General features: G+C 46.9%; 2 protein-coding genes across 4 annotated transcripts in view; one reads left to right on the top strand and one right to left on the bottom strand.

Annotated features, from left to right (window-relative positions):
- ARMH3 (armadillo like helical domain containing 3) overlaps positions 1-19,457 on the bottom strand; it is a 134,075-nt gene extending 114,618 nt beyond the window's left edge. For 2 of the 3 annotated variants that reach the window (XR_010389741.1, XM_064514129.1), the window contains exons 1-8: positions 19,326-19,457; positions 10,945-11,056; positions 10,309-10,365; positions 10,025-10,171; positions 7,701-7,808; positions 6,489-6,581; positions 5,527-5,601; positions 4,773-4,859 (exon numbers count right to left, since the gene is read on the bottom strand). Coding sequence is in view for 2 of the 3 variants with exons in the window: in XM_064514129.1 (XP_064370199.1) it covers positions 4,773-4,859; positions 5,527-5,601; positions 6,489-6,581; positions 7,701-7,808; positions 10,025-10,171; positions 10,309-10,365; positions 10,945-11,046 (669 nt within the window). In the remaining variant the exon portion in view is untranslated. Of the gene's footprint in view, positions 1-4,772; positions 4,860-5,526; positions 5,602-6,488; positions 6,582-7,700; positions 7,809-10,024; positions 10,172-10,308; positions 10,366-10,944; positions 11,057-18,699; positions 18,825-19,325 lie in introns of those variants that run through there. The other variant, XM_026102905.2, reaches the window with a different exon arrangement.
- Positions 19,458-19,575: 118 nt separating this feature from the next.
- Positions 19,576-24,422, top strand: HPS6 (HPS6 biogenesis of lysosomal organelles complex 2 subunit 3). Its single transcript, XM_064514128.1, has 2 exons — positions 19,576-19,865; positions 20,740-24,422. Exon 2 carries the CDS (start codon positions 20,755-20,757, stop codon positions 23,212-23,214), a length of 2,460 nt encoding a protein of 819 aa, XP_064370198.1. The 5' UTR covers positions 19,576-19,865; positions 20,740-20,754; the 3' UTR covers positions 23,215-24,422.
- The last annotated feature ends 644 nt before the right edge of the window (positions 24,423-25,066 follow it).

Genomic DNA, 25,066 nt, shown 5'->3' with positions numbered 1-25,066 from the left:
TTTGAAACCAGCATAGAGAAGAAAAGGATCTATTTATACAGCAGATCTAAAGAGGATGGGAAAAATAAAGCACTCAAAGCATGCATTAGATGCAGCCTCGCTTCGCAAGTTACCCAGTTATCTGTCTTGCCCAAGGCTTGGCAGCAGGTTAAAAATAAGACTGATTGGAAAACAACACCCTCCCAATTATTTGGTGCTTTGGGAGAATCGAGTTTTGTCTTTGGTTCAGAGACTGATGATAACAGACCAAAGTCTGTCAGCCTGTTTCCCGCAGCATGGTAGCACTGTCATCTCAGAAAAATACAGAAAATCCTCACAGAACCCATCTGTGCATGAGGAGCGCAAAGACATCTACCTGAGGCTCAAGAAGAGATTCCCATTGAGTAACAATACACGCTCCTCTTTGTACAGCCACACTCCTCTTCAGAAATTACATCTAGTTGATATCAGTAAAGCATCCTGCAGGCCTCTCATTAGCAGGCCTCTCCATACCACACCTCATACACAGAACAGTGGCCAACCTGTGACTCATAAGCAATAGAAGTGATGGGTCTTTGCCAGGAAACAGGGAGCAGGGCTATGCTGGTATAGGGGCTGCAAGGTCATCCAAATCCCCAGATGTGGAGAAGCAGCAAACTAGCAGGTACTGCACCAACCAATGCCACCAGGCTGTCATGAGACCTAGTCATAGGCTCAGGCCCATCAAAGAAGAGAGGATGAAAGGGTTCGTCATCATCTCCAGCCTACGAACTACTCTTGGGGCTCCTGTTGCCCTTGACTCTCCAAGATGTATGCTACACGTCTCCTGCCTCTTGGCAGCGAGATGATGTCTGTGCATGGTGAATAGGGCCAGGAAGCTGGCCAACCTTGCTGCAGACATCTGCCTTCTCTCTTTTCAAGTGTCTTCTCCAAATCTGCAGAAATCTGTTCATTAATTCCTATCTTAAGCCTCTCCATGCCTCCAGTATGTTCCATGCCTCCTCTGTGCTTCTCGAACTCCTTAGAGAGCAGACAGATGAGACAGAGCAATGCAGTCAACACACAGTATTGCTCTATATGGGACATGGCAGTTTCTAGTGCCTTTCAGCATACTGCAAGTCTGTACCAACACAGGCAAGTGTTCTTACAGCTTGCTCCCACCACTCCTCCTTCACAGCCAACAGTTCCAAACTTACTGTGAGCTTTAGCCTGCATACATATAACGAACTTCAACCTGAAAGTTGTACAAGTATCTCTGCTAAGCTCACACAATATTCCTTGACTGCTTCCCTATTCTAACTCTTATTTCAGAGTTTCCTTAATTTTCTCTTACTGGGAATCACAGCAAAAGGTTTGGAAGTCTAAATAAATTACACCCGCCACTCCACAGTATCTACCAACATGCAACAGCCTTGAAAGATGGCTACTAAGTGTTCTGAAAACTCAAGGGTGTTCAGTGAAGTGGTAACAGAAGCTTAGAAATAGCTTCTGCCCCCCCCCCCCAAAAAAAAAAGAAAAGAAAAAAGAAAAGGATTCTCAGGTCTTCTCTGATCACAACCATCAGAGAACAAACATGGGTCTTCTCTTCAGTGATGAGGAACAAATACAAATTCTTGGAATCTGGGAATACTCGAGACATCCTCTATGAATTACCCACCATTAGTTACCAACAACTGTACAGAAATGAGGGGCAAATCTGGGAGTAGATCATTACCAGGAAATTTCTAAAAGACAGTCCAATTAAAACCACATCAGAAACGCAATCGCCAGGTAAGATATGCCATGGAGTAAGCATACTATGAAAATCCACAGAAATCTAACAGAGTGAGTGAGATCTCCCTCACACTCCCACGTATACCCCGAGTTCCAGCACAAATCTATGTGAAGCAAGTTTTTGCTAGGAAAACAAAGCAGAAAAAACAAACTAAGCATGTATAATACCTAGTTACATGCTTAAGTTTATTTTTACATCTGCAATGGAGGCCAGCGTCTGCCTGACTATTCCTCACAAGGCTTTTCCCTGAACACTCACTGGGGACTTCAGCAGCTTTGCTGCTGGCCCTGATGAGACCATCTCCTCCGCAGGCAGGCCATCTTGCAGGGAATTAGGGCTTGAATAATGACTTTTTTTTCTGTTAAAGGGCTCAATTTAAAATAATTTAAGCTCTGAGAGAACTCTGAAATTCTTTTTTTAATCATCTTTAAAAAGATGAATTTTCTGACCCCCTCAAAACTTAAGAGGCTCTTCAGCACCTGCAGTTGACAAGGTACAGGAGAGAGAGAGTAGACATGAAGGGCTGTCAGATACACTATATGCAGCCAGACAAGAGTACGCTGGGGGGGGGGGGGGGGGGGGACACGACATACATTTTCACTGATTTCTTTCAGTCTTGCCTAGCAAATGACAACATGCAATTCTAGCAGGTTGAACATGAGGTACAGAATTTTTCACCTATATGTTATCAAGGAATATATCTACTTAGAAGCCACTGTTCTGATTTTATATATTAACTTGCTGTTCTAGCAGCCATCTCAGAATATTGAGAAAAATGAGAGAATAAATGCTTTTCCCCACAATATTTTGTCTGTTTGGTAGCCTTCTGCATATAGTTAGCTTCACCATTTTCCTGATGTAGTCAATCATTTAGTTACCCTTTTATGCTTCCTTCACATAGTACCAAGGCAGAAATATTTTATAATCCTGTTCCGTATTTCAGAGAATACCATAAAAGATAGCTGAACACTTAAGTAAGTATATACCGGGAACAATTTTTAAAAGTTATTAGGTTTCAGATCAATGACATCCCTTTAAAGATTCCATCTAAAAATGTGTATATCATTTTTACTCCTAGAACAAAGTTAATGAGCAAACTGAAATTTCAGGTCACTACACTCGTAATGAAATCATGGACAGCTATTCCCCAGGGAATTTGAAAGAAGACTAGAATTCACATCCCCAAAATTTGCATGAACATGTTCATGCAAAACACACTGGTACTCTCATTAGAGACAGAAAAAAAAAATCATAGTCAGCTAATGAATTTTCAGCCTAATTACATTTTCTTAAGCAATTGGAACCACAATTTAGCAACCAATGAAGTTCAGAACAAAAGAGAACCTATCAACAGTAGCACAGTCAAACTGGAAAAAAAAAAAAGAAAGAAAGAAAAAAAACACACACTCACTCTCTCTACACAAGGTAAAATATTCCTTGACAGACATCTGTCTCAGGTTGGATCTGGTCTTTTTTGTTCTGTGGATGGGTTTTTTTGTTTTTTTGTTTTGTTTTTTTTTTTTTTAAAAAAATCAGCACAAAAAGTTAATTTGCTTTGGCTGCCCAATTTGAAGACATCTAAGACTGTTTTCCAGAGCACCTGACACCAACTAAATGCTCTACAGAAAGCTACTGCAAAAAGCACAGGATAAGTCTTACCTACTCACAGCCCCCTCTACCTTACTTATGTGATAAACTACAGTACACAGGGATGCAGAGCTCAGGAACAAGACTAGACAGCTCTCTATCTTTTGAGTGGAATGCTTAAGTTAATAAGCTATCATCAATGTGGATGACAAAAAGAGTTATATACTTTGCTCAGGGGACACAAGCTAACTAGGTAACTCTTGGACAGACCCAGCTTCAATTCCATTTCCAAGATGTAGGTGTAACGCAGAGGCAATGAGACCGCTGGCAAGGACAGACTGAGAAGACAATAATTCTACCCATATCATTCCCATTAGTTTTTCTCATGGTCATACACTAAAACTAAACTGCATGCTCCTGCTCCATGCTACCAGGGCACAGACTAAACAGAGTCCACAATTCGAGATGTGGGTAACATTCACAGGAATGGGGAAACATGGATTGTTTCAGTCATTTAATCTAGTGCCTGCCTTGGTCCATTCTATAGGTCTATTCATAATCCAAACAAGCTCAATTTTAAAAAGCAGCTAGGTTCCCCCCCCCCCCCCAGTAATTCTCCTGGGGAAGATGAATTCCAGAACTTTCCCTCTTTTTCTACCCACCAATTTAGGTTTATTAAAATTTTGCCAACTGCAGAAAAAAAAATGAAGAAGGATCATTAAAACATCATGCCTCACACAAAGGAAAGTTAGCACTATGGTGCTTTTTCATGTTCCGTGTTTCTTTTTCAAGACAATGAAAAACAGGGGAAAAAATGGGAATGCACCACAAAGAGGCACAGTTCAGAAAAATAAAGATGAATAAAGTTTCCTGAAGAGGAATCAAATAGAGATAGACTTCTCTGGGATATACTGGCTGTGATGTTTCAGTTCAGTCTTTGGTCACATCTTCAACACCTCTTTGGGAATCTACATTCTTTCAGTCTGACAGTCAGGTGATGACTGACAACTCTTTTTACTTTGGACACTATAACTGCACACTCGCACACGCAGAGGGAAACATGCAAGTTCTGCACAGTAGTAACTCTTCCAAGAGGACCTTCCCCAAAATGCTTTCACTAAGGAAATACAAATCTCCTAGCTAGTTTCTCTCATGCTTGCAAAAACCAACTGTAAGAACATCATACATATTTGTACATATACATACATACAAAGACAGATGCAAGAATAGCCACTGTCAAAGCAGTACTTCTTCCAGCAGTTTGCATAATACCACTGCCTTGTAAAGCTTCTGTAGCTATATGCTGGTAGCCTGATACATGTTACAGTTTGTATTGCTAAAAACATATTGTAGGTCTTATTAATTCACACTGGTGTCTAGGTTTTCAATGAAATAGAAGGGATTTTTCCTGTCACCTGTGTAGAACACCTACCTCATATTTTCTGTAGTTGACCAGCAAGGCAAGAAGGACAACAGCATCATAGCCATGTTCCCTGCGACTAAGTGGGCTGGACAGAATCTGGAATAAAGAATCACGTTGTTCTGTTCAGGCCTGTTTCAGGAAGCTGGCAGTGGCTCTCACACCATGCGTGGGTGTGAAATGTATACATAAGAGCAAATTACATGCTAAGGGAAAGATGGTATTTAAGACTTTGGGAGTGTCAGTGCTTCCAAGAAATTTTCAGTTTCCACAAAGATAAACTTATTTTATCAGAGAGGATGTATAAAGGCTTTCTGGGTAAAGGCCAAATATATTTCTCAACAGCACTGGACAGTATCTCAGTGCACTGTCAAAGTTATCTGTGCAGTTTTTCTGGGTTTCCCACAGTCCAATTCCACTTCTTAGAAGTGTAACTTTATCAGAGAGCAGAAAACAGCTTCAGTATATCCAGAATGACTTTAGAAACAAGTTCCTCTGATAAGTAACTCTGAAATAAGCCCATGGACCTATTCTGCTTCTATCTGAGCACAAATGTCTCAAGTGAAAATAGTTTAAAGACTCAGTGACTGAAAACAGCAGATGAGAGGAAGGTGGTGGGATGGGGAGAAGGAGAGGAAACCCACAACTCTGTGAGTGAGCTATGGATGGAAGTGACATGCAGCACCAGCTAGCTATGTCGCATTGAAAGAGTTAAAAAGCAAACACTATGGAGAAAGACCCCCTCCACTAGAAGAAACACTCTTACCTGTAAAATAGCTTCAAAGATACTGTTAATCATCACATACTCCAGGATGGTGTTCTGGCTAATGTTATCTGTCACCTGAATGCAAACACAAGTTTTAAAATCTGATCCAAAGTCCCCTATGATGCTGTAGCTACCTCTGGCACACACTAGGAACCAAACAGTTATACTACCAGATGGACACATTTATCCAGAATCTCACACTTTGTCAGCAAGGCAAGGGCGCAAACAGCACTAGAGCTAGACATGAAGTAAAGGAAATCTGTCCTGCCTCCCACATTTTTCCCTGGCAAAAAGCATGACCCGCGTACAAAGAGCTTCCCATTTCCTCTGCACATAGTATCGTCGTGCGGCTGTGTGAAATATCAATCAGCCACTGAAGCAGACTGCAACACTACAGGCAGAGAATGAAAAATCAGGGCCCAGATGCTCCACCGAGCACTTTCCTAGTCCAAACAAGGCAGTGAAAGCCTCCCCCATGCTCTGTTATCTCATATTCCAAGAGATGCTGAGTGGACATTTTCTCCAACTTCTTCAGTCTTCACATCCTCACCACTGCTGTCTACTCCACACTTCCTTTGTCTTTCCTCAACCTCTCTCCTCTGCTCCCCTCCTTCCATTTATCTGAGACTTAAGTATCTCTTTCTAAAAAAAAATAAAAAATAAAAACAATAAAAATTTTTTTTTTAATCTAATTGATGCTTCCTCCTGTGTCTCTGTCCCTTTACCCCTTCTGACATCTATCTCATAATAAAGTCTTTGTGGCAGAAAAAGCCTGCCAGTCTGTATCAGTACCATGGTTAGAGCAATGGGGCCATATTCTGGGCTGATCCTTGTTCTCATTCATAGTTTCTCCCTTTTAAGCTTCACACTACAGCATTCTGCTTAAATTTTGAGACAGTTCCATCCCTCAAGATGTGACTCATTTAAACATTTAAGTTTTTGTACAGCTAATGTTTACTTACCGTCACCAAGCAGAGAAGTAGCTTCAGACACAAACTTTTGAGGCTTTCAGAACCTTCTGCACAGAGGAGCGAGTCCAAGCTCTCCATCAGATTCTACAGAAGAACAATTATATCATTTAAAAGTAATATTTATAGTTGTACAGATATTCCTGTATTTGAACACTTCAAAAAAAGGCTTCTTACATCAAATATTTCAAATAAAGTCACATTGTTCCAGAATCAGTAATTAATCCATTACAACTGCTATATACCACAGGCTATATTCACATCATTGGTTCTCAATACTGCGTTGTGTTAACTACATTTTAATGACTGTACACAGACCACCAAAATCATTTTCAAAGAGTTTTCCCCACAGACAACAGGATTTTGTATACACATAACAATAAATTTTATTCACATAGTACTTCTGAGCTCTACAAATATGATCTTTCTGCTTGCGAGCCAGTGTTATTAGTGCTCTCTTTTTTCAATATTCCCCCATTTTTCTTATATACATCAAGACATTTTGGTCTTGTGCAGCACGCCTCCAATTTAATAGTACATATATTGGTTATTATTCAGAATAAATACTGTATATCCATTTGATAAATATTCAAAAATAATTGTTTTCCAAATTACTAACTAAATGACAGATAACACATGAATTCTCAAAGTATACTTCTAATAGCTAAGTAAATATTTAGTATTTTTTCCAAAATAAGTTTCTTCTTCTTTTTGGAGAGAGATGAAAGATAAAACAGGAATTCAGCTTTACCCCCAGTTTCTTTTTCTTTTCCCCAAAACTCAGCACCTGATGAGCACCAAATAAGTTTACAACAGTAATACATGCTGATGGAAATCACAGCACAAAGGTTATGACTATCAGCTAAAAATTAAATGCAAGCTATGAGGCTCAACAGTAGGGACTAATGGCCTGTGACAGTCTCTTCTTGCCTTAAGATTTCTTAACCATAACGAATCTACACCACACACAAAATGAAAGGAAAAGAAAGAAAACACTCTGTTGTTATATTAACAAACATGGGGATCCAAACCATCCTTCTTTGTTCCACTAGCAGGTAAAAGACTTCAGGACAGCTACATTTAATAACTGACACAAATATTTCCCCAAACAGGCACATCTCAGTAGACACAGCTGCCTACAAACAACTGCCCCTGCAGTATGGCTGGTGTGCAGCAGAGTGTTTCTTTACATTCCCAAGGCCTCACCTTCATACATAGCTCTGCCTTATCAAAACCCACAAGCATGTTGATTATGTCAAACCCAGAGGTGGATTTGTTCTTCTGATGGACACCCCGAATCAATGCACACAAAGTCTGCAAAGAGGGAAAAAAAAAAAATCAGAGTGTAAGATGCAGAGCCACACTTACAACTCAATGGCAAAACCTGCCCTAAAATACCCTCAGAGGACTGGCAAAATGCAGGTACTTGAATAAATACCACCAGCTTAGAAGTCATACATTTGTCTCAACTCTTCCATCCCTACTGTTTCTAAGGAGTATCTTGGATGCTGAGGACTCAAAGATTAGAGAAAAAAATATATTTATCCCTATTTTTCCTGTTTATTCACCCCTTCATTTCACAGCACTTTGAAGAAAGGCAATCTCATGGCTTCTTCTGTACAGACCAAGTTTGTACTATTTATTCTCTTCATACATCAACAGGCAAGAACAGACCTCTGGAAAATACTCAATTGTGGCTTTAAGGCCAAAAATATTGATCAGAAAACTACAAGACAGAAGCAGTGTCCAATATTAGCCATGTCTACATGGATGGACATACGTTAGAGCTTTCCAGATTAATTTCTGATTCTAAACATGCCAAAGACATATCCATATAACATAACTTCTCACACTATGCCCGTCTACACAGCAGATGCTTTTCCTAGAGATAGTACACATTCTTTGGTTACCACCAGGCAATACTAAGCCTGACCGATGAACTGCATCTCTGCCAAGAAACAAGAAAAATGACTTTGAGGCTATTAAGCAGCTTAAGTTTTCTAACCACTTTAGGGATTTTGAGGACCTTTACACTAAACCTAACCTCCTTTGTATTTCTTGGTGTATCCATTGGATTATGGTTCACACTGAATTCTTGGAGATCGCTGGCAACATATAGGTATCAGAGCACACAATGCTTCCAGCAAATACTCTGGAAAATTTATGGACAGCAGATGTCTCATCTGCCCCAACAGAAGAAATGGCTGTGGTGACTTTTGTCATCAGACACCTTTCAGGTCTATAAAGAGGGGAATGGGGAGGAGTATAACCTTTGCAGTTTAAGATCCCAGCTTGAATTGATCTATGAGAAAAAAAATTAGTTGCAGAAGATGTAAAGCCAAAGACTGGCAGACCACAAAGAACGAGCAGACCTCTAGAACTGTAACAGAAGCAAAGGGGCAAGATAGGCATCCTTGTTTTCGTTACTGTCAGAGATAGGATATGAGGCTAAAGAAACGTTCACTTGGTATGGTCTTTCTCAGGGGTCGGGGTGGAGGGAAGTGTTTACCTATGTTTTGGCTTCAGGATCACCGTTCACAATGAGCACAGTGTGATTAAGAGAACCCCTTCCCAACCCACGTTCAGGACGTGACCTGGTTTCTCTTTACATTCACACAGCAGGATTCTGGACTGAAGCCCTGGCCCAATTTTTGCAGAGAGTCTGAATTCAAGCTTAGGAATTCATTGCTGGGCTGGACTGTCTATGTAGCTATAACTACAATGTTTAATATTAATAGCATCCTTTAAAAATAATTCAAGAAAAGAAAAAACGAGCTAGCTTGCATGTCATCACAGGTGTAAATATTCCATTTCACAACAGCTTTTCACAGCTAGCTGCTGGTCTAATGCCTCCTACAGATGACTTCCCTCATCTGAAACCCATATGTTGTATTCCTACAGCTGACAGAAGCTGTGACACATGCATTCGCCAAACTGCAAGAATCAGCTTGGGAAGTGGTAGCATCAAGTATCAAGATTGAAGAGGACAGTCTCCTGTGCAAGACACAGGACAGCATACCTTTGGCAAGGAACAACCTGCAGGAAAAGGGCTTCTAAATCTAGGTGACAATTCTTCACAGCTTCCAATTAGGAAGCTGTCCAGTAGGGACAGTCCTGTATAAATTTCATACTAACTTCCCCAGAATTATATTTCATTTTTCAACAAGGCAATTCAAAAAGAGGCTAAAGGGGGGAAAATAAGAGAAAGCAGAAGGTAAACAAAGCTATACAGAGTAATCCTGAGTCCCAAAACTGATAGCCTGTAAGGTGAACAAGCCCATCTTGTTCCTCCATTCCCATCCACTTCATCCTGCAACACCACGTCCTCCTAAATTTTGAAACAAGCTACCGTTTCTCAAAGACTGAACAGACTGTACTTTAACCTCCACACAAAATAAGTAACAGCTACTCAGCAGACACCACTTCTCATCCCAGCTAAAGAAATAAGTACAAGATGTTTGATACCATCAGCAAACATATTGCCTCATCAGAAGCAGAAGAGAGTATTCCCTGTCTCACAAGTCTAGTACCTGTAGTGCATTGACCACTCTGATTGGGTGCTCCTCACCCAGTGCTTGGATGCAGTGCTGGAACAAGCAGTTGATGTTATCTTTTATCTTCATTAACTCTTCCCCATCCAGGGCCTCTAGCTTGCCTTCTAGATATTCCAAGTTGACCTGTCAGGTTAAGAAGCAGTTTATGCACATTACACAACTGCTGACAGCTTAGAAAAGCAAGTCCTTGCACTGACAGTCTGCCACGTCATAGGCAAAACAGCAGCAACAAACCAGAGGATATTCAATTTTTGCATTACCTTCATGAGAAACAGCTCTTCCCAAAACCTGGGGTTGCATTTACTGGGGTCTTCTGTCTAAAAGAGAAAGGAATGGCCATGAGGGAGAAACAAAAGAAACCATTCAGACAAAAACTAAACAAAATCATTATCACAAGTAGCTCAGAATCAGAATCATTTCTCTGGATGACACAAGTGGTCTTACACTACAGAGTATTATCGACACAGATTCCCAAAAGTAGAATAACAAATAGAAGCAGCTCTCAACTGGGATGCCTCTGTATATTTTCTGTGTTGTTTTTTCAAGAAACAGTCTTCCTCCCTAAATTAAACGACAGTGTCAAAACAGCTCTCAACACCCCAGGACCCTTTTCTCCTTTTACTGCATCGGTCTTCTGCCTCCCACCCCATTACTAACTTCAAAGCCATGGCCTCCTTTAGATCAGAAACAGTCCTGGCAGACAACAGGACACAGTGAAAATAAGGAAGAGAGAGAAGTACAGAGCTCAGCATGATAGTAGGAGAGCCTGAAGTAGATGCCTGCACTGTGTGATCCTTACCTTGCAAGAAGAATCTACCATGCAGAGCCTTCAGCACAAATTAAAACATGAAAACTTAACACAGCACTTGCAAAACAAGAGGCACTCAAGTCCTTACCATGAAAATCTCATCATACATCAGCACAACTTTCTCTTTCAGTGGCTTCTTAGAGGCTGAAGATTTCCGGAGCAGCCCACCTTTCTTCTCTGTTTGGGCCATGCTGGATACCCTAAAGGTAAGAACAAACAAAAACCCCTAAGAAAACTTAAACTTTTCTTGAATGCATATCTGGCATGTCACAACCATGAGAGTTCTTCATTACACTGAGATACTAATAAGTCTCTCACAGCTTGGAAGCAGGGCCTTTAATAACTGTACCAGATAAGAAATCAGACCAAAGGTCCCATCCAGAGTCCTATATCCTATTTCAAAGAAAGATGCAGAAGTCACACCACAGGCAGATATGGAATAAGCTGCTTACAGATAAATTTTCTTCTTACTTCTACTCTGCCAGAAGCCAATAACTCAGAGCAAGACAGTTTACATCAAAAAAATATGTATTTTTAATCTCACTGTATGAACTGTGATGCTTGTTATCTAATGGATACCCAGTCCTTTTTGATGCTGGTCAAGTCTCAGGGAAATCCTGTGACAAAGAGCTCTTGAAACTGTTTGAAAAAAGTCTGTTTTATTTGCTGCCTACCAATGCACTTCAAATTCTGCCTCTGCACTCCAAGGCCATGTCCAACAGCAGGAAGTATTCGGCTGCAAAGCTTCCCTAAAGCACTCCGGGCACCCTTACTCATCCCTACCTCTGCACCTTGACGTCCCTCAGCTGTGCTAGCTGCTCTGCAAATCAAGCCAGAGAAGTGCCCCAGCTTCAAAAACATCATGTGTGGCTTAGTTCTGGGGGGAGGGTGGAAGAACACAGGGAAGACAGTTTGCAGGATATATTTTTTTTTTTTTAAATCAGATCAGTTCCCTGATCCATTTCACAGCAAAGAAAGTTTTCTAGAAAAACAAACAGGGTTTACTATAATTAAGTAATTCGTGCCTTACACACTGTTTATCCTATTAAAAAAAAGCTAAAAAGTATTGATACTATAAAAAGAGTTGTTAACAAAACAAAAAGCAACAGCCATAGCTTTAGTCCTGAACACTGCTACAGTCAAGCCACTGCAGGGCTGAGAGTCAGAACGCATAACTTTCAACATACTCTCAACCCAGTGCTGCAGCACACATCACCAGTCTGACCTTGTAAATAGGAATTTATCTCCAATCACAGAATTCTCTGGCAAGCACCACAGCTTTAGCAGTGCTCTAACCCGCTCTGTTGCTGCAGCACTATCACAGCTGCCTAGCAGAAAGGGAATGTCATCCCCTCTCACATCCCCGGACCAGGCTCATATTCCTAAGCAACCCAGCCTTTCTCCCATAACTCCAAAGGTAATTACATACACAGCAGCAGCACATCTCAGGCAGAGGGCTGACTTAAGTCATGCTCCAGAAAAACAAGGGCAGGCACTCGTGGCAGCTACACTCAGCCATGCTAAATTATGCATGGAGAGGTAAGTACACTGCACTCTGCCTCTAAGACCCCAGAGCTTTCTGAGTCAGCAGCCATGGAAACAGCTTCGGATTCACCCTTCATCACAGACTGCCTGAACCTCTTCCACAACCAGAGCACATTCAGATCCAGCTTCCCCTCAAAGAGCAGGTCCCAATGACTAGTGAATGCCAGTGCCACATCTCTCCTGTATTTCTTTCATTGCAGACAGGTTGTGATTGCCTTAGACTACAACTGTGCATCCAGCTAGGATTCCCAGGCCCCCCAGAGCCTGCCACAGGTTATTCAAACATCCATCACTTGAGCCATAAATCTCAATTCACGTGGCTTTGGGGCTGGAGAATTCATGCTGCTGCAAAAGGCTCTATCCGTGCTGTGAAGGGCAAGAGCAATCTGGATGGGAAGGCAAAGGGTGGGATAGAGAACAGCAGATCTCACACCTGAAAGGCTGCGATTTATAGAAAGGAGAAGAGGTGTCCTCTCTTCCAGCTAGGAAGGGAGTGTGCCCAGCTGGGTGGGAAAGGGTTGGTTTATATTTCCACCACAGCAGACACAAACAGTCCCAAGAAACACTGTCAGAAGAAAGCTTAGGAACTACTGCACTGCAACCTTACATAAATAAGTATTTCTGTAGCCTACTAGGTCTGTATTTCCAGTTAACATGGAGAAAAGGTTTCAGTCTAACACACAAAAGAGAATACATTATTCAATCATCTTGATAGCTTCCCTCTTACAGACTTCATGTTATTTTTAAACTGTCACGGGAAATAAGACATTAATTAGAAATTTAATTGGAAACAGAGAGAAATCTATTAAAAACCAAATCAAGAATGATGTCACTTTTAGCCCAGCAAGACAAAAATTTGCCCAAGACTGTACAAAACCATTTTGCAACCAGAATTGTAAGTTTCTGAACCTAAAGCAGCACCCAGCCCCAGCATACAAACAAATCCATCAGTGTGCTTCTAATTGGATTACTGCTAATGAATCCCAGTGTCAAAACTAAAACTAACTTGCAGGGCTTCTAGGTCAGTGTTCTCGCATCAAGTTTGTGTATGTACCAGAAGGGATCGATACACTCTGCCTAGACCTTGAACTGAGATTACAATATGTTTTAATATTTTTCCTCCACTTATAGAAAGACAGAAAAAGTCTAAATCCCACAAGAAAAACACTTGATGCTGAGCAAGCATCAGAGGGACTACATGATCATGCGAAAATTCTCATCTCTGTCAAACTGGGAATTGGATTCACATTCTCTCAACCTGAGCTGCACAAAGCACATACAAAGACGACTGCTAGAGGCAATGATTAAATAACGTTCTTGTTTATAATTTGCTGTTCTGCAAATGAGCATATGGAGGAACAAGGGGAGAAAAGTAAAAGTCTTCTTTCATGCCAATACTTTATTAGGCTGCGCTGGTTTCATGACCTGTGATGATGAGGCCTGTACAAATGGCTTTTTCTTTTCACTTTATGCAATTACATTGTCCAGATGTCATGAAGACAGAAGCAGAAAACTGCCTTTTGCTAACAGGGACCTCTTAGGCAGTTGCAGAAAACAGGAGCTAAATGCACAAAATATTTATAGAAGTTGTAGGGGTATCAAGTTATCAGGCATTTATGACATTTTATGAAAACAATGAGACAGACTATAGTTAACAATTATACTTTAAAATGCATCACAGTTAAAAAGCTTCAGCACATTTTCCACATTTCAGGTTCAAATGGATAATTTATTCTGTCAATAGGTCAGCTCCATTAACACATGCTGCTAAATGAATCCTGCCATAGTCACTGACTGCATAGGAGAACCGTCCCCCAGGGCTAAGAGAAGAGCACGCATGTGAATTTTTAGAACAGCAAGTACTTTGCTGTGCTGCAGAACATCCACGATGCTTCATCTGGGACTAAAAGAAACCTGGACAGAGCACGGCTCTTGACAGCTCAAAGGCAGGAAGATAAAAGCCATGGCAGGCAGGAGTTCAGGCAGAACTCCTGCTTTATCCATCATCAATCCCAGGATCAGCTGATCCAGTCAGGAGCAAAGGGGTGAGCATATCAAACCATCCAATTCCCCTCCATTTCATTCCAAAAGTCACAGCAGAGATTCAAACCAAACATGTGACATTCAGATGAACACAACCCTATTAACTTTGGGTTGTAATATCCACAGAAACAACAAAAGAGGCATTCTGAAACTGAGGTTTACTCACACACTCACGCACATTCAGAACTGTGGCTTGTCCACACTGTCACTCAGCTCCCTTACAGACTTATTGTGTAGGTCTTCTCATGATGGTGAGAATATTATTGTAAAGGACACTAACATTAATGCATATCTAACCTATAGCAACATGAGGATCCAAAATCTTAAATTTATTTCTTGCATGCATGCAGCCTGCCAAGTTAAGCACCATTTCTGCATTTAATTTCCCAGGCTAACAGACCTGAATGCTTTCAAGTTTACAGATGCATATACACAACCCCTATATACAGGGAAACATAAATATACATATACTTTTTTCTGTGTGGACCCCTCAAAAACTATACTGCTACTAATGCTTGGCTAAATAAAGAGAAAAGAAATAGATGGAATAAGATGGTATTTTCGTGTATTTATTTACTTGACAAATCATTTATTCCATATCTGAAAAAGGTAGTGCAGATTACGTGATATACATTAATCTGCCAATGCCATTAAACAAGTCCTGGACCTCAGTCAACATTGATAAAGACTCTGAGTAAGAACAGAAATACTTGTGCTTTTAGAATCCAGTCTCTCTTGACTCACCATTGCTGACAAGACTGGACTTACTTGTTTAAACAATTTCAAGGCTAGTAAATGTTTCCCAGCCACCAATTGCAGGTACCCAGGGACCTGGGGGGAGGACACTTTACCTTTCAAGTTACTTTGCAATTTTCCAGATACAAGCCTCATGTCTGCTGTTTTCCTGAAGACTTATATCTCTACCATCACCATCCCTTCTCCACAACTTTCAATTACAGTTGTTCCTTCGAAGATCTGGTCTGCACAACATGCAACTCGGATGTTATGATGTTATTACACAGACGTTAATTTACCGATAGCTACATCACATAAACCTCTATCAAATTGGAGTAATACAACCCCTGACACTACCCAACAGACCAGTGGAAAATACTTAATTTTTAGGACTGACATTTGACTAATAGTAAGGAGGCAACGGGGCTGAAAACCATTTTTCCTCCTCAACAGGAGAGGGTAGAAAGGAGTTTCTTCCCGAGCCACAAGACAAAGGTTACAAGAGAGAAGCTAGAAAAGAAAGATTAAAAACCTTTGAACACAAAAGGACTGAGCAAGCACAAGCTTGCAGGCAGAAATTCTGATTCAGCCACAGAGTACAAGCTAGGCTGAGAGATTCAGTGCTAAGGGAATTGTATCACAGGTTGCAGCAGAATAACCCTGGACTCCTCTGCAGACTTGCAGAAGGAAGGAAAAGGACAGGACTGCTGTTTTGGTGGCAGAAATCATTTATGACAGTTTAGAAATTCAAGCTACAACCTCAGAGACATTGATTTCTACCAAGATGGCTTCACCTTTATCCTTTAAGTTTAAAGGAAAGTTGTTCATAAATCATCTAAATTGTGAGGGAGGAGGGGAACAAACCTCTGCTTAAAGTTAACCTATGGCTTCTACAATGCTGAACTGTAATCCAAATAGTCACACATCTCTTTAGTTCTAGGAAAAACTTCCACTTAATCCATGTGGTGAATCTGCAGAGTCAGTACCAGATCCGTGCAGTTAAATCAGCTTCCAGCACTCGTCCATCACAGGAAGTGATGGACAATCTGCATCCTGCACATGAGCTCAGGAATCTCAATGCACAGACAGTGCCTTGAACCAGTTCAAGCTCCAGTGTTAAATCCCCCAGGGACCACCTAACAGCGGCCTAGCAGAACAGCAGTGAAGACAGAGGACAGCAGCAAAGGGCCAGATTTTGTCAAGGCTTTAGAGAGCATCACGACCAAATTCCTACCCTTACATTCCTGCTACAAGCCCTTTTGCAGCTTATAGTCTACCAAATCTTACCTTCCTGAACCCTCAGCCCCTCCTGTTGACAACAGCACTTTTAAACATAGTTCCTGGCACTTGGCACAGCAAGGCCGCCCTTGCTCTCTAACATACCATTCACAAGTTTTCTTTCATCACTAACTCTGTGTGCTGTTCTCACACATTACATCCAGCCAGTGCATAACATTAAGATTACGATAAGCTCTGATCTATTCAGACATGTAACAGTTGAAACAGAGTTATGCTACTTTTAGATTTTATTCATTCTTTACAACCTTCCTTCTATACTGTCCATTGGAATGAAAACTGCTCAAACTGTATCTTCTTGCACAACTGTAAGGTGCACAGCCCACCAGCAAGGGGAATGGTTAACACCAAGGGCATGCAAGCCTCAGGCCAACCTGGCAGGATTTCCAAGTGCCTTTATACAACAACAAATTAATTCTGAGGATGTATTGATGACAAAACCCTCATGCATCCTACTTCTTTCTCCATAGTACCAAGCAACATCTCTAGCAGTCTCAGTACATGTATTTTTACCAGCAAGTCCTTCCATCCTGCACAGAGCAGTAGAAGTATATGTGCTTATACCTTGTACAATCTAGTTACACCACCACTGACCTATTTTTCTCCCTTGAAAAACAGGAAAAGAAGCTTCCTCGCACAGATACAGCAGTAAACTGCCTCCTACTACACCTGCTTTTGCAATGATATAAAAGAAAAACATACAAGTTACGTTTTCAACACTTCACCCTAACTGCCTTTCATTTCTATCTGACCAGTTAAAATAGCACTCAATCCATCAACTTCACACCATCAACTACTTAAGCGTCTTCCTGTCAAGTCCATCTAGACAAGTGTCACATGCTTCCACCCCCATCTGTTCAGATCACTTTTCCAGCTCAGTTTTTTCATTTCATCACACCTCCTTTTTGCATCCCTGGCTACACTGCCCAGCTCTCATGTCGGAAAGCCTCTTCGGGTTTTCACTTTTCAAACTCTTCAGAACCCAACCCACGTAATTCACCATGAAATATTCCACACCTAAGTGCTAATGCCACTAAAATCTTTTCAGATGTCTTCCTTCTGAAGGAAAGTACTCTCCCTGTAACCCCCCCCCTCCTTCTCCTAGGGCTTCAGCTGGCTCTGTTCCAGGGTCCAAGGCCTAGGTTAGATACAGCACAGCTGCAGGACCTTGGCTCTGACTTCTGAGGAAACTGCTAAGTTCTAAGAATTTCTGCAGAGTAGAGCCATGCAAAATAAGAAAGGCAAAACTGCAGAGAATTAAGAGTTGCGTTTTTTGGGGGTTTTTTGTGACATGGATCATTAGTAGCACAGGCACTCAAGAAGAAAAAAAATGGAAAAGTATAAAATCCTGAAGGAAAAAAGGAGTCAGAAGATACTAACTCATCAGCATTGAGCCATTCCAGGGAGCAGCAGAATCTGACCCTTCGCCTCCTGAAGGATGCCTGCATGGCTACCCAGTGTCTTACTGGGGGTGGTAACTCATGCTTAGCTTAGTTGCTTGTTAAATCCTCACCGTATTATTTGGGCACGCAACTTAAAAATATGAAACAGTTATTGACTAGCATGTATCATGCCTGCAAGGTCTCTTTGCACACAGAAGAAGATGCCTAATGTGGCACAGAGGGAGGGTTGTGCTGTAATTACCAGAAAACCAACCTGCTGTCCTTTTTGCTCCTGAAATCCCTCTTAAAAATCTTTTTGTCATACTTCCCACAACAGCTGAAAGAGCTGGTGTACTGTAACCACCACATATCAGAACAGTCTGAATTATCTTACTGCTTTTTGTATTTCACTCACCTATAAAATCTCTGGGCAAGAGAAAAATTTCTTACAGTGACATACACAACAGGGTTTTGACTGAGGCTGACTTATATAGCAAGCTGCTTCTGCCTTTAACATAATAAGCATAATAAATTACCACTCTGGTGCCAGTGTTTACTGCCCCATTTTGCCTATACAACTGTTTGTAGGACCACAATGTAAACTAGGTAACAACAATCAGTAATAAAAATAACACCTGCTCACTAATTTTCTAAAAGGAGAGACCTTTAACCCAAGCCATTTCAGCAACCAGTTGCCACTGTGGCCCAATAGCAGCTCTATCAGCAAAGCCAAAGGGTTAAGCAACTACAGCCTGCTGGAAGGCCTTTCTAAACAAACCCACACAAACTAAACTACACCCAGAGTGGCTTAGAGAACACAGCCAAGCAGTGGCATTACTCACAGCGGCAGCACAGCAGGCAGTCACAGGAAGGACTGACAACTCCTCAGGCAGCTCGCTACTGTAAAACAACTACTGCACGAGGAAAGTTTCAAGGAAAGGGCAAGGCCCCGCTCGGGGAAGGCGAGGAGAGCCCCTGACACAGCACGCTCCGCCGGGGAGGCAGAAGACGTTATGGCAAACGAGGGCTGCCCCCACCGAGAGCCCCCCAGCAAGGCTGCCCCGCACCCCGACCTGCTGCCACCTAGCACCGCCGGCCCAAGCAGTGGGCAGCAGGCTGCCGGCGAGAGCAGGGCCTGCCCGAAGCACCCCCGCCCCTGCCAGGCTGCCCAGAGCAGCAAGGGGCGGGCAAGCCAGGAGGCACCGCGGCGCTCGGGGCCGGGGACCCGGAGGAGCTCCTCGTCGCGGGCACCGGCCCACCCTGCGGAGGGCCCCCCACCACGGAGCAGCCCCCGCAGCCGGAACCGCCCACCCAGGGCAGGGCTCTGGCAGCAGCAGGGCGGCAGCACCCCGCGCGGCTGTTAACGCGCGGCCGTTAAGGAGGGGCCGTTGGGGGCGTGGCCTGGCCCAACCCGGGGGGGGTATCGGCGACCCTCCCCCCCCCCCCTCCACGGTCCCCCAGCACTTACCTGCGGGCGAGCCCTTCCCCTTCGCACCGCGCAGGCGCTGCGCATGCGCCGCGAGGGCGGTGGCGCCGCGCGGTCCTAGCGCCGGCCACGCACCGAGGGGGGTGGCGGCGGCGGCGGCGCTCTGCTCACGGGGTCCCGCTGCCGCTTCCCCCGAGCGCGGCGCCCCGCGGCGGAGCCCGACACCGAGCCGCGGCCGGCGGCGGAGGCCTCGGGCCCGCGTGAGGAGAAGGAGCGGGTGGGGGGGGAGCGCGGGGCGGGGACGGGACGGCCCCGGTCCCGGCCCCGTCCGCTCGCCTCCGGCGCGGGCTGCCGCCCCCGCGAGGAAATGTCCCCCTGGAGCGCGGCCCTGGGGCCGCGGGGCCCGGTCGCCGCTGCGGCGAGCGAGCGCGGCGCTGGCGGCGGCACGGAAGTAGAGGAGGCGCGGCGCGGCCCGGCCCGGAAGGCCGTCGCCGCCTCCTCGTGATTGCGCAGCGCCGAGCCGCCGCCGGCCCCGGGGGACGGGACGGGCGCCCCTTCCCCGGCAGGGAGCCGCCGCGGCAGGTAGAGCCCGCGGGAGGGGGGGGGGGCGGGAGGAATAGGGGAGAGTAGGGGGGCCCCAGGGACCGGTGGGTCTCCAGGGCTTCCAGAGAAGGGGGGGACAGAAGGGTTGCCAGGGACCGGTGGGTCTCCAGGGCTTCCAGAGAAGGGGAGGTGGACAGGAGGGTCGCCAGGGACCGGTGGGTCTCCAGGGCTTCCAGAGAAGGGGGGGGGACAGGAGGGTCGCCAGGGACCGGTGGGTCTCCAGGGCTTCCAGAGAAGGGGAGGTGGACAGGAGGGTCGCCAGGGACCGGTGGGTCTCCAGGGCTTCCAGAGAAGGGGGGGGGACAGGAGGGTCGCCAGGGACCGGTGGGTCTCCAGGGCTTCCAGAGAAGGGGAGGTGGACAGGAGGGTCGCCAGGGACCGGTGGGTCTCCAGGGCTTCCAGAGAAGGGGGGGGGGGGACAGGAGGGTCGCCAGGGACCGGTGGGTCTTCAGGGCTTCCAGAGAAGGGGGGGGGGACAGGAGGGTCGCCAGGGACCAGTGGGTCTCCAGGGCTTCCAGAGAAGGAGGGGGGACAGGAGGGTTGCCAGGGACCGGTGGGTCTCCAGGGCTTCCAGAGAAGGAGGGGGGACAGGAGGGTCGCCAGGGACCAGTGGGTCTCCAGGGCTTCCAGAGAAGGAGGGGGGACAGGAGGGTCCCCAGGGACCGGTGGGTCTCCAGGGCTTCCAGAGAAGTGGGGGGACAGGAGGGTTGCCAGGGACTGGTGAGTCTCCAGGGCTTCCAGAGAAGTGGGGGGACAGGAGGGTTGCCAGGGACTGGTGAGTCTGCAGGGCTTCCAGAGAAGATGGGAGGATAGGTGGGTCCTCCTTGCCCTGCTGCATGCCTTTGGTGACCAGGTCGGGCGCCCCACGATGAAGCGAGCTGGGATGCTGCGGCAGGTCTCCGACTTCAGTGACTTCAGCCGAGGACATGGGCTGCAGGAGCTGCTGGACCAGGGAGAGGTGCTCAGCCACATCCACCCCAGTCCCGACGGGCAGCACCTCCTGGTGCTGCAGAAGAGCCGGCCGCCCCCCCTGCCACGGGTGGTGGCCTTCCAGCGCCAGGGTTCCTGCGGAGCCGACCTGGAGAGGAGCTGGCAGCCACCCCAGCCAGCCCTCGTGGGGCTGCTCTTCCTGCAGACCGCCGCGGCCTTGGGCTCCTGGGCGCTGGCCATCGTGTGGGAGAGTGGCCGGACTGAGGTGTGGCACTTCGTGGTGGCTGTGGGCTGGCAGCTGTTGCAGACGCTAGAGCTGTGCCAGGGTGCCCGAGCGCGGATCGTCTCCGTGTGCAGCCAGGGGGCCAGCCTGGTGTGGTGTGAGGAGAGGCCTCCCCTGGGTGCCCACTCAGATGTGAGCAAGTGCGCCTTCAGGTTCTGCATCTGCACCCGGGCTCTGGAGGTGGGGGAGCAAAGCGTGAGCTTGGGCACTGTGAGGATAGTCCTGCACAACAGCCCTGAGTACCAGCTCCTGGCTTCCCCCCAGCACGTCTTCCTGGTGCCTGCCTCTACCAGCTTTGCTACCATCTCCAAATTCCTGCTCATCTGGCACGCCGAGGAGGCAAAGATCACCATCACAGCCCCCTTTGCAGGCTTCATCGTCAGCAAGGTGCTGCGCTCCAGCAGTGAATCAGACTTCAGGAAGCTCCTACTTGGCTTTGTGGGTCTTCTCTCAACCCTGGCACCTCTGGACATTCACACCTCTGCCCTGTCCAACCGTGGGGGGCTGCTGCTGGTGAGCACACAGGGCACCGTGAACGTGGTAGAGCCAGACGGGACACAAAGGCACGTCTTTGACCTAGAGGGAGGCCCCCTGGCCCAAGGAGATCTTGTCCAGCTGAAGACCTTTGGTAACATGCTGGCCTGCGTGCTGTCTGGGGTCCTGTACCTCATTGACCAGAACAGTGGAAGGCTCATAGAAAAGAAAATCCTTAGCATGAAAAAAGTGCATTTCCTGGAGTCCCCAGGGGAGGAGGACAGCATCCAGCTCCTCACTCAAACTGGCATCTACAGCTTCAGCTTCTCCGTCCCTGAGGACAGCAGCAGGCCTGAACCATGCCTGGTGGAGATGGTGTTTGAGGAGGCCTGCAGATACTACCAGAGGAGGAGCCTCAGCAGCTCCAAGCTGACAGTGGAGAAGCTGAAGAAAGGTGGCACATTCCAGGCTCCCGTGGCCCTTGCCGCCATCCTGCAGCACAGCCTCCGTCAGAAGGAGAAGCCAGCCCGAGGCCTCCAAGACACTTATGCCAAGCTGTTGAGCACAATGAGCCTGGAGCTGCAGAGCTACCTGAGCCTGGAGCTCCTCAAGACCTGTGTGGTGGGCGCCCCAGAGAGTGAGGTGGAAAGCTATTGTGAGGAGCTGGTGGAGCAGGAGGTCAGCCGGGTTCTCCACTCCGACATCGACAAGGATAACTTGGCCTACCTGAACTCTGTCTTCACCTCCTTCCCCAAGGCTGCCTGGAAGGCCACGAGGGGCTGCCTGCAGTTGCAGCAGAATGGGGACGGCCACTTGGTAGCCAGGGCCACCCCGGAGGTGTGGAAGAAGGTCCTGGGAGGGCCGCAGCAGGAAGAGCTGGGTCTGAATGGGGTGGTCCCGCTCTTTGAGCTCATCTGCACCTCCTTCCTGAGGTTCAAACCCAAGTGGCTGCCCAGTTTTGTGGAGCTGACCCAGCAGTATGTTAGCGTCTCTTGGGCGTACAGCAGCAAGGAGGGCCCAGAGGGCCGTGTGCCACTGTACAAGAGAGCACTGGGAGTCCTGGCACAGAAGAACCAGCGCAGCGAGGCGGTTGATGAGATGGAGCTTGAACTGCTGCTCTGCAGCAAGAGGCCTAAGGCTGTGCTGCAAGCTGTGCATCTTCTCATCTGCCTGAAGCGGTGGCAGCGGGTGGTGGAGGTTGCAGAGAAGTTCTCCAAGCTCAGCCCCTTGCTCAACAAGGAGATATTCATCACGTTGCTGGCAGAGTTTGCCCAGCACCGGGAGCTGGACCCGTATCTGGACAGGCTGTGGCCTCTGTGCCCCGCTGAGCTGACCGCCTCGGACATCCTCACCATCATCCTGCAGCACCTGCCTGTCTCCCAGGAGGACCCAGTGCCCTTTTCGAGTGAGGGGGCCCAGCTGACTGTGGGCTTGCTCAAACCGCTACTGCAAAGGGTTGTGCAGCGTCCCTGCATCCAGAACGAGATGTACACGGACGCCCTGCAGAGCCCCACTTTTCCCCCTCCCACCCCACCCCGAGAGCACGGGAGCCCTCCAAAGGCAGCGGCCGATCATGCCCCTCAGCCACCCGTGCCAAGGACTTCCTCTCCCTCGGCACTGGCGCAGGGCGACACTGCGTGAAGAGGGGAGGCACAACCAGCTCCCAACTCTTGAGTTCGCAAGGAGGGGAAAGCCACATCCGCCCCAGGAAATCCTGCCCTGCCTGGGAGTACAGAAACCTGCTCTTTTTGAGACCCTTCTTGTGGCAGCGTCTCAAACAGTCCATGGGGTGATCGGGGTGGCAATTCTCATGTGTAGCCATGGCAGGCTTTCTGGTTACACCCAACAAGTGCAATTACGTGTGCCCCAGTGGAGGAGCAAGTGCTGGCGCATTTGCAGATGAAAGCACTGGCCACACTGCAGGACTGAGAACTTCTCCTGGCCCAAAGCACCTTGTGTTTGATTTGCTTGGCTCCTTTATAACTTCAGTTCTCACTTCCTGATCCTTTAGGAGTGGTGGTGGAGGGGTGGGCAAAGACAAACAGTCTTCCCTGCCAGTTCCGTGCTCAGTGGGTGGGGTGATGCCTCCAAGCTCTGCCTGTAAGAGACTGGGCATGTTTTTTTGCAGTGGGGTCACTCTGTCCTGCTGTTCTGGGCTTGGTTAGTTGCTAAATGTCGTGGAGCTGTGTTCAGCTCCATGGTGCTGGGTGTCCCAGCACATGTGCTGGCAGCTGCAGCAGACCGCACGCTGTCTCGCTGCAATTCCTCTGGGATCAGTCCTGTAGCTGTGACTGATTACGGCTACTTAGCTGAAGAGAGCAGCCTAATTCCCTTATCTCTCTATCCCAGCCGGTACCCAAACTCTCTTCTGAGCTGAGAAGCTGGCAGCAGCCTGTGCAGGCTTGGGGCTGGCCCTGCCTCTCCCTTTCCTTTGTGGAAGCTTAGATTGTGCTGCAGGACGCCCGGGCCCTCTGTTCCCATCTCTCCTACCTTTGCCCTTTGTGCACAAAGGGGCTTTGTCAGGGTTTTCTGGCTCATATTGTGCCTCTGCTTGCAAAGTCAGTGTAACTTGAGAGTAGTCGTGCGGGAAGATCTAGGTTGCAGCCTCTCCGCAGTACTAGCTGCCTGTTCCTGCCTCCTTGGGGGGAGAGGCCCCAGCTGTGGCTTTGCCTCTGTGCATGGGGCCATGGTGTGCAGATACCTGCTGTCCAGAGGAGCTGTTTCTTGTCTTGCCAGGCTGGTAGAGCCTGGCTGGGATGGGATGGGGGAGGTTATCTGCATTAGTCCTCTTGAGGCGGGGGTTAAGTACAGCTGACATGCTCATTTTAAAAATAAAGGTTCCTAAAGCAGTGCTGGAGCAGTGGTGGGTGCTGTGAGGATGCAGACCCTCAGCAGGAGGGCAGTTTCATTTTGCTTCTAGTGAAGGGGGATGAGGGTGCTCCCTTCCCCTTTGCAGCTACTGGGCCTTCCTGGCACCATCTGGGCATGTTGTTTCTTGGGGGGAAGCTGTGGTCAGCCCCAGGGTTTTATTGGGGAAGGAAGGATTTTTCTCCAGAGCTGCAGCTTGTCCCTTTGCTCCTGGCTGGAAAACCAGCAGCAGGGAGCATCGGGCTGGCCCTGTGGGAGGCTGGTGCCTTGGCTTTGCTGGGCACATGCTGGCAGAGCTGCTGCCAGAGGGATTCTGTGCTGTCAGACTGCTGTTGATGTGTTAACGCCTTCCCCAGACCAGGGCTTGGCTGCAGAAAGTCCCTGTGGTGGCATAAACCGGCAAAGGGGAAGAGGAACTGCAGAGACTGTTCTCGAGGAGGTGGCTGGGTATTGATGAAACCTTCCTCGTGGTGGGCCTTGCGCTGTGGCCACGGGGTGCTGTGCGTGTCCCTGCCACGCAAAGGAGGGGGAGTCTCACAGCTGCTGCTCACGTGAGCAAGGGGAGCCGGCGTGAAAGGAGAGCTCACGGCATCCCGGCAGCAGCCGCTGCGGGCGTTTTGCAGTC

Source organism: Dromaius novaehollandiae, chromosome 6 (genome assembly GCF_036370855.1).
Source record: "Dromaius novaehollandiae isolate bDroNov1 chromosome 6, bDroNov1.hap1, whole genome shotgun sequence".
Lineage (NCBI taxonomy): Eukaryota > Metazoa > Chordata > Aves > Casuariiformes > Dromaiidae > Dromaius > Dromaius novaehollandiae.
Note: the sequence above shows the minus strand (reverse complement) of the source record. Positions and strands in the feature narration are given on the sequence as shown.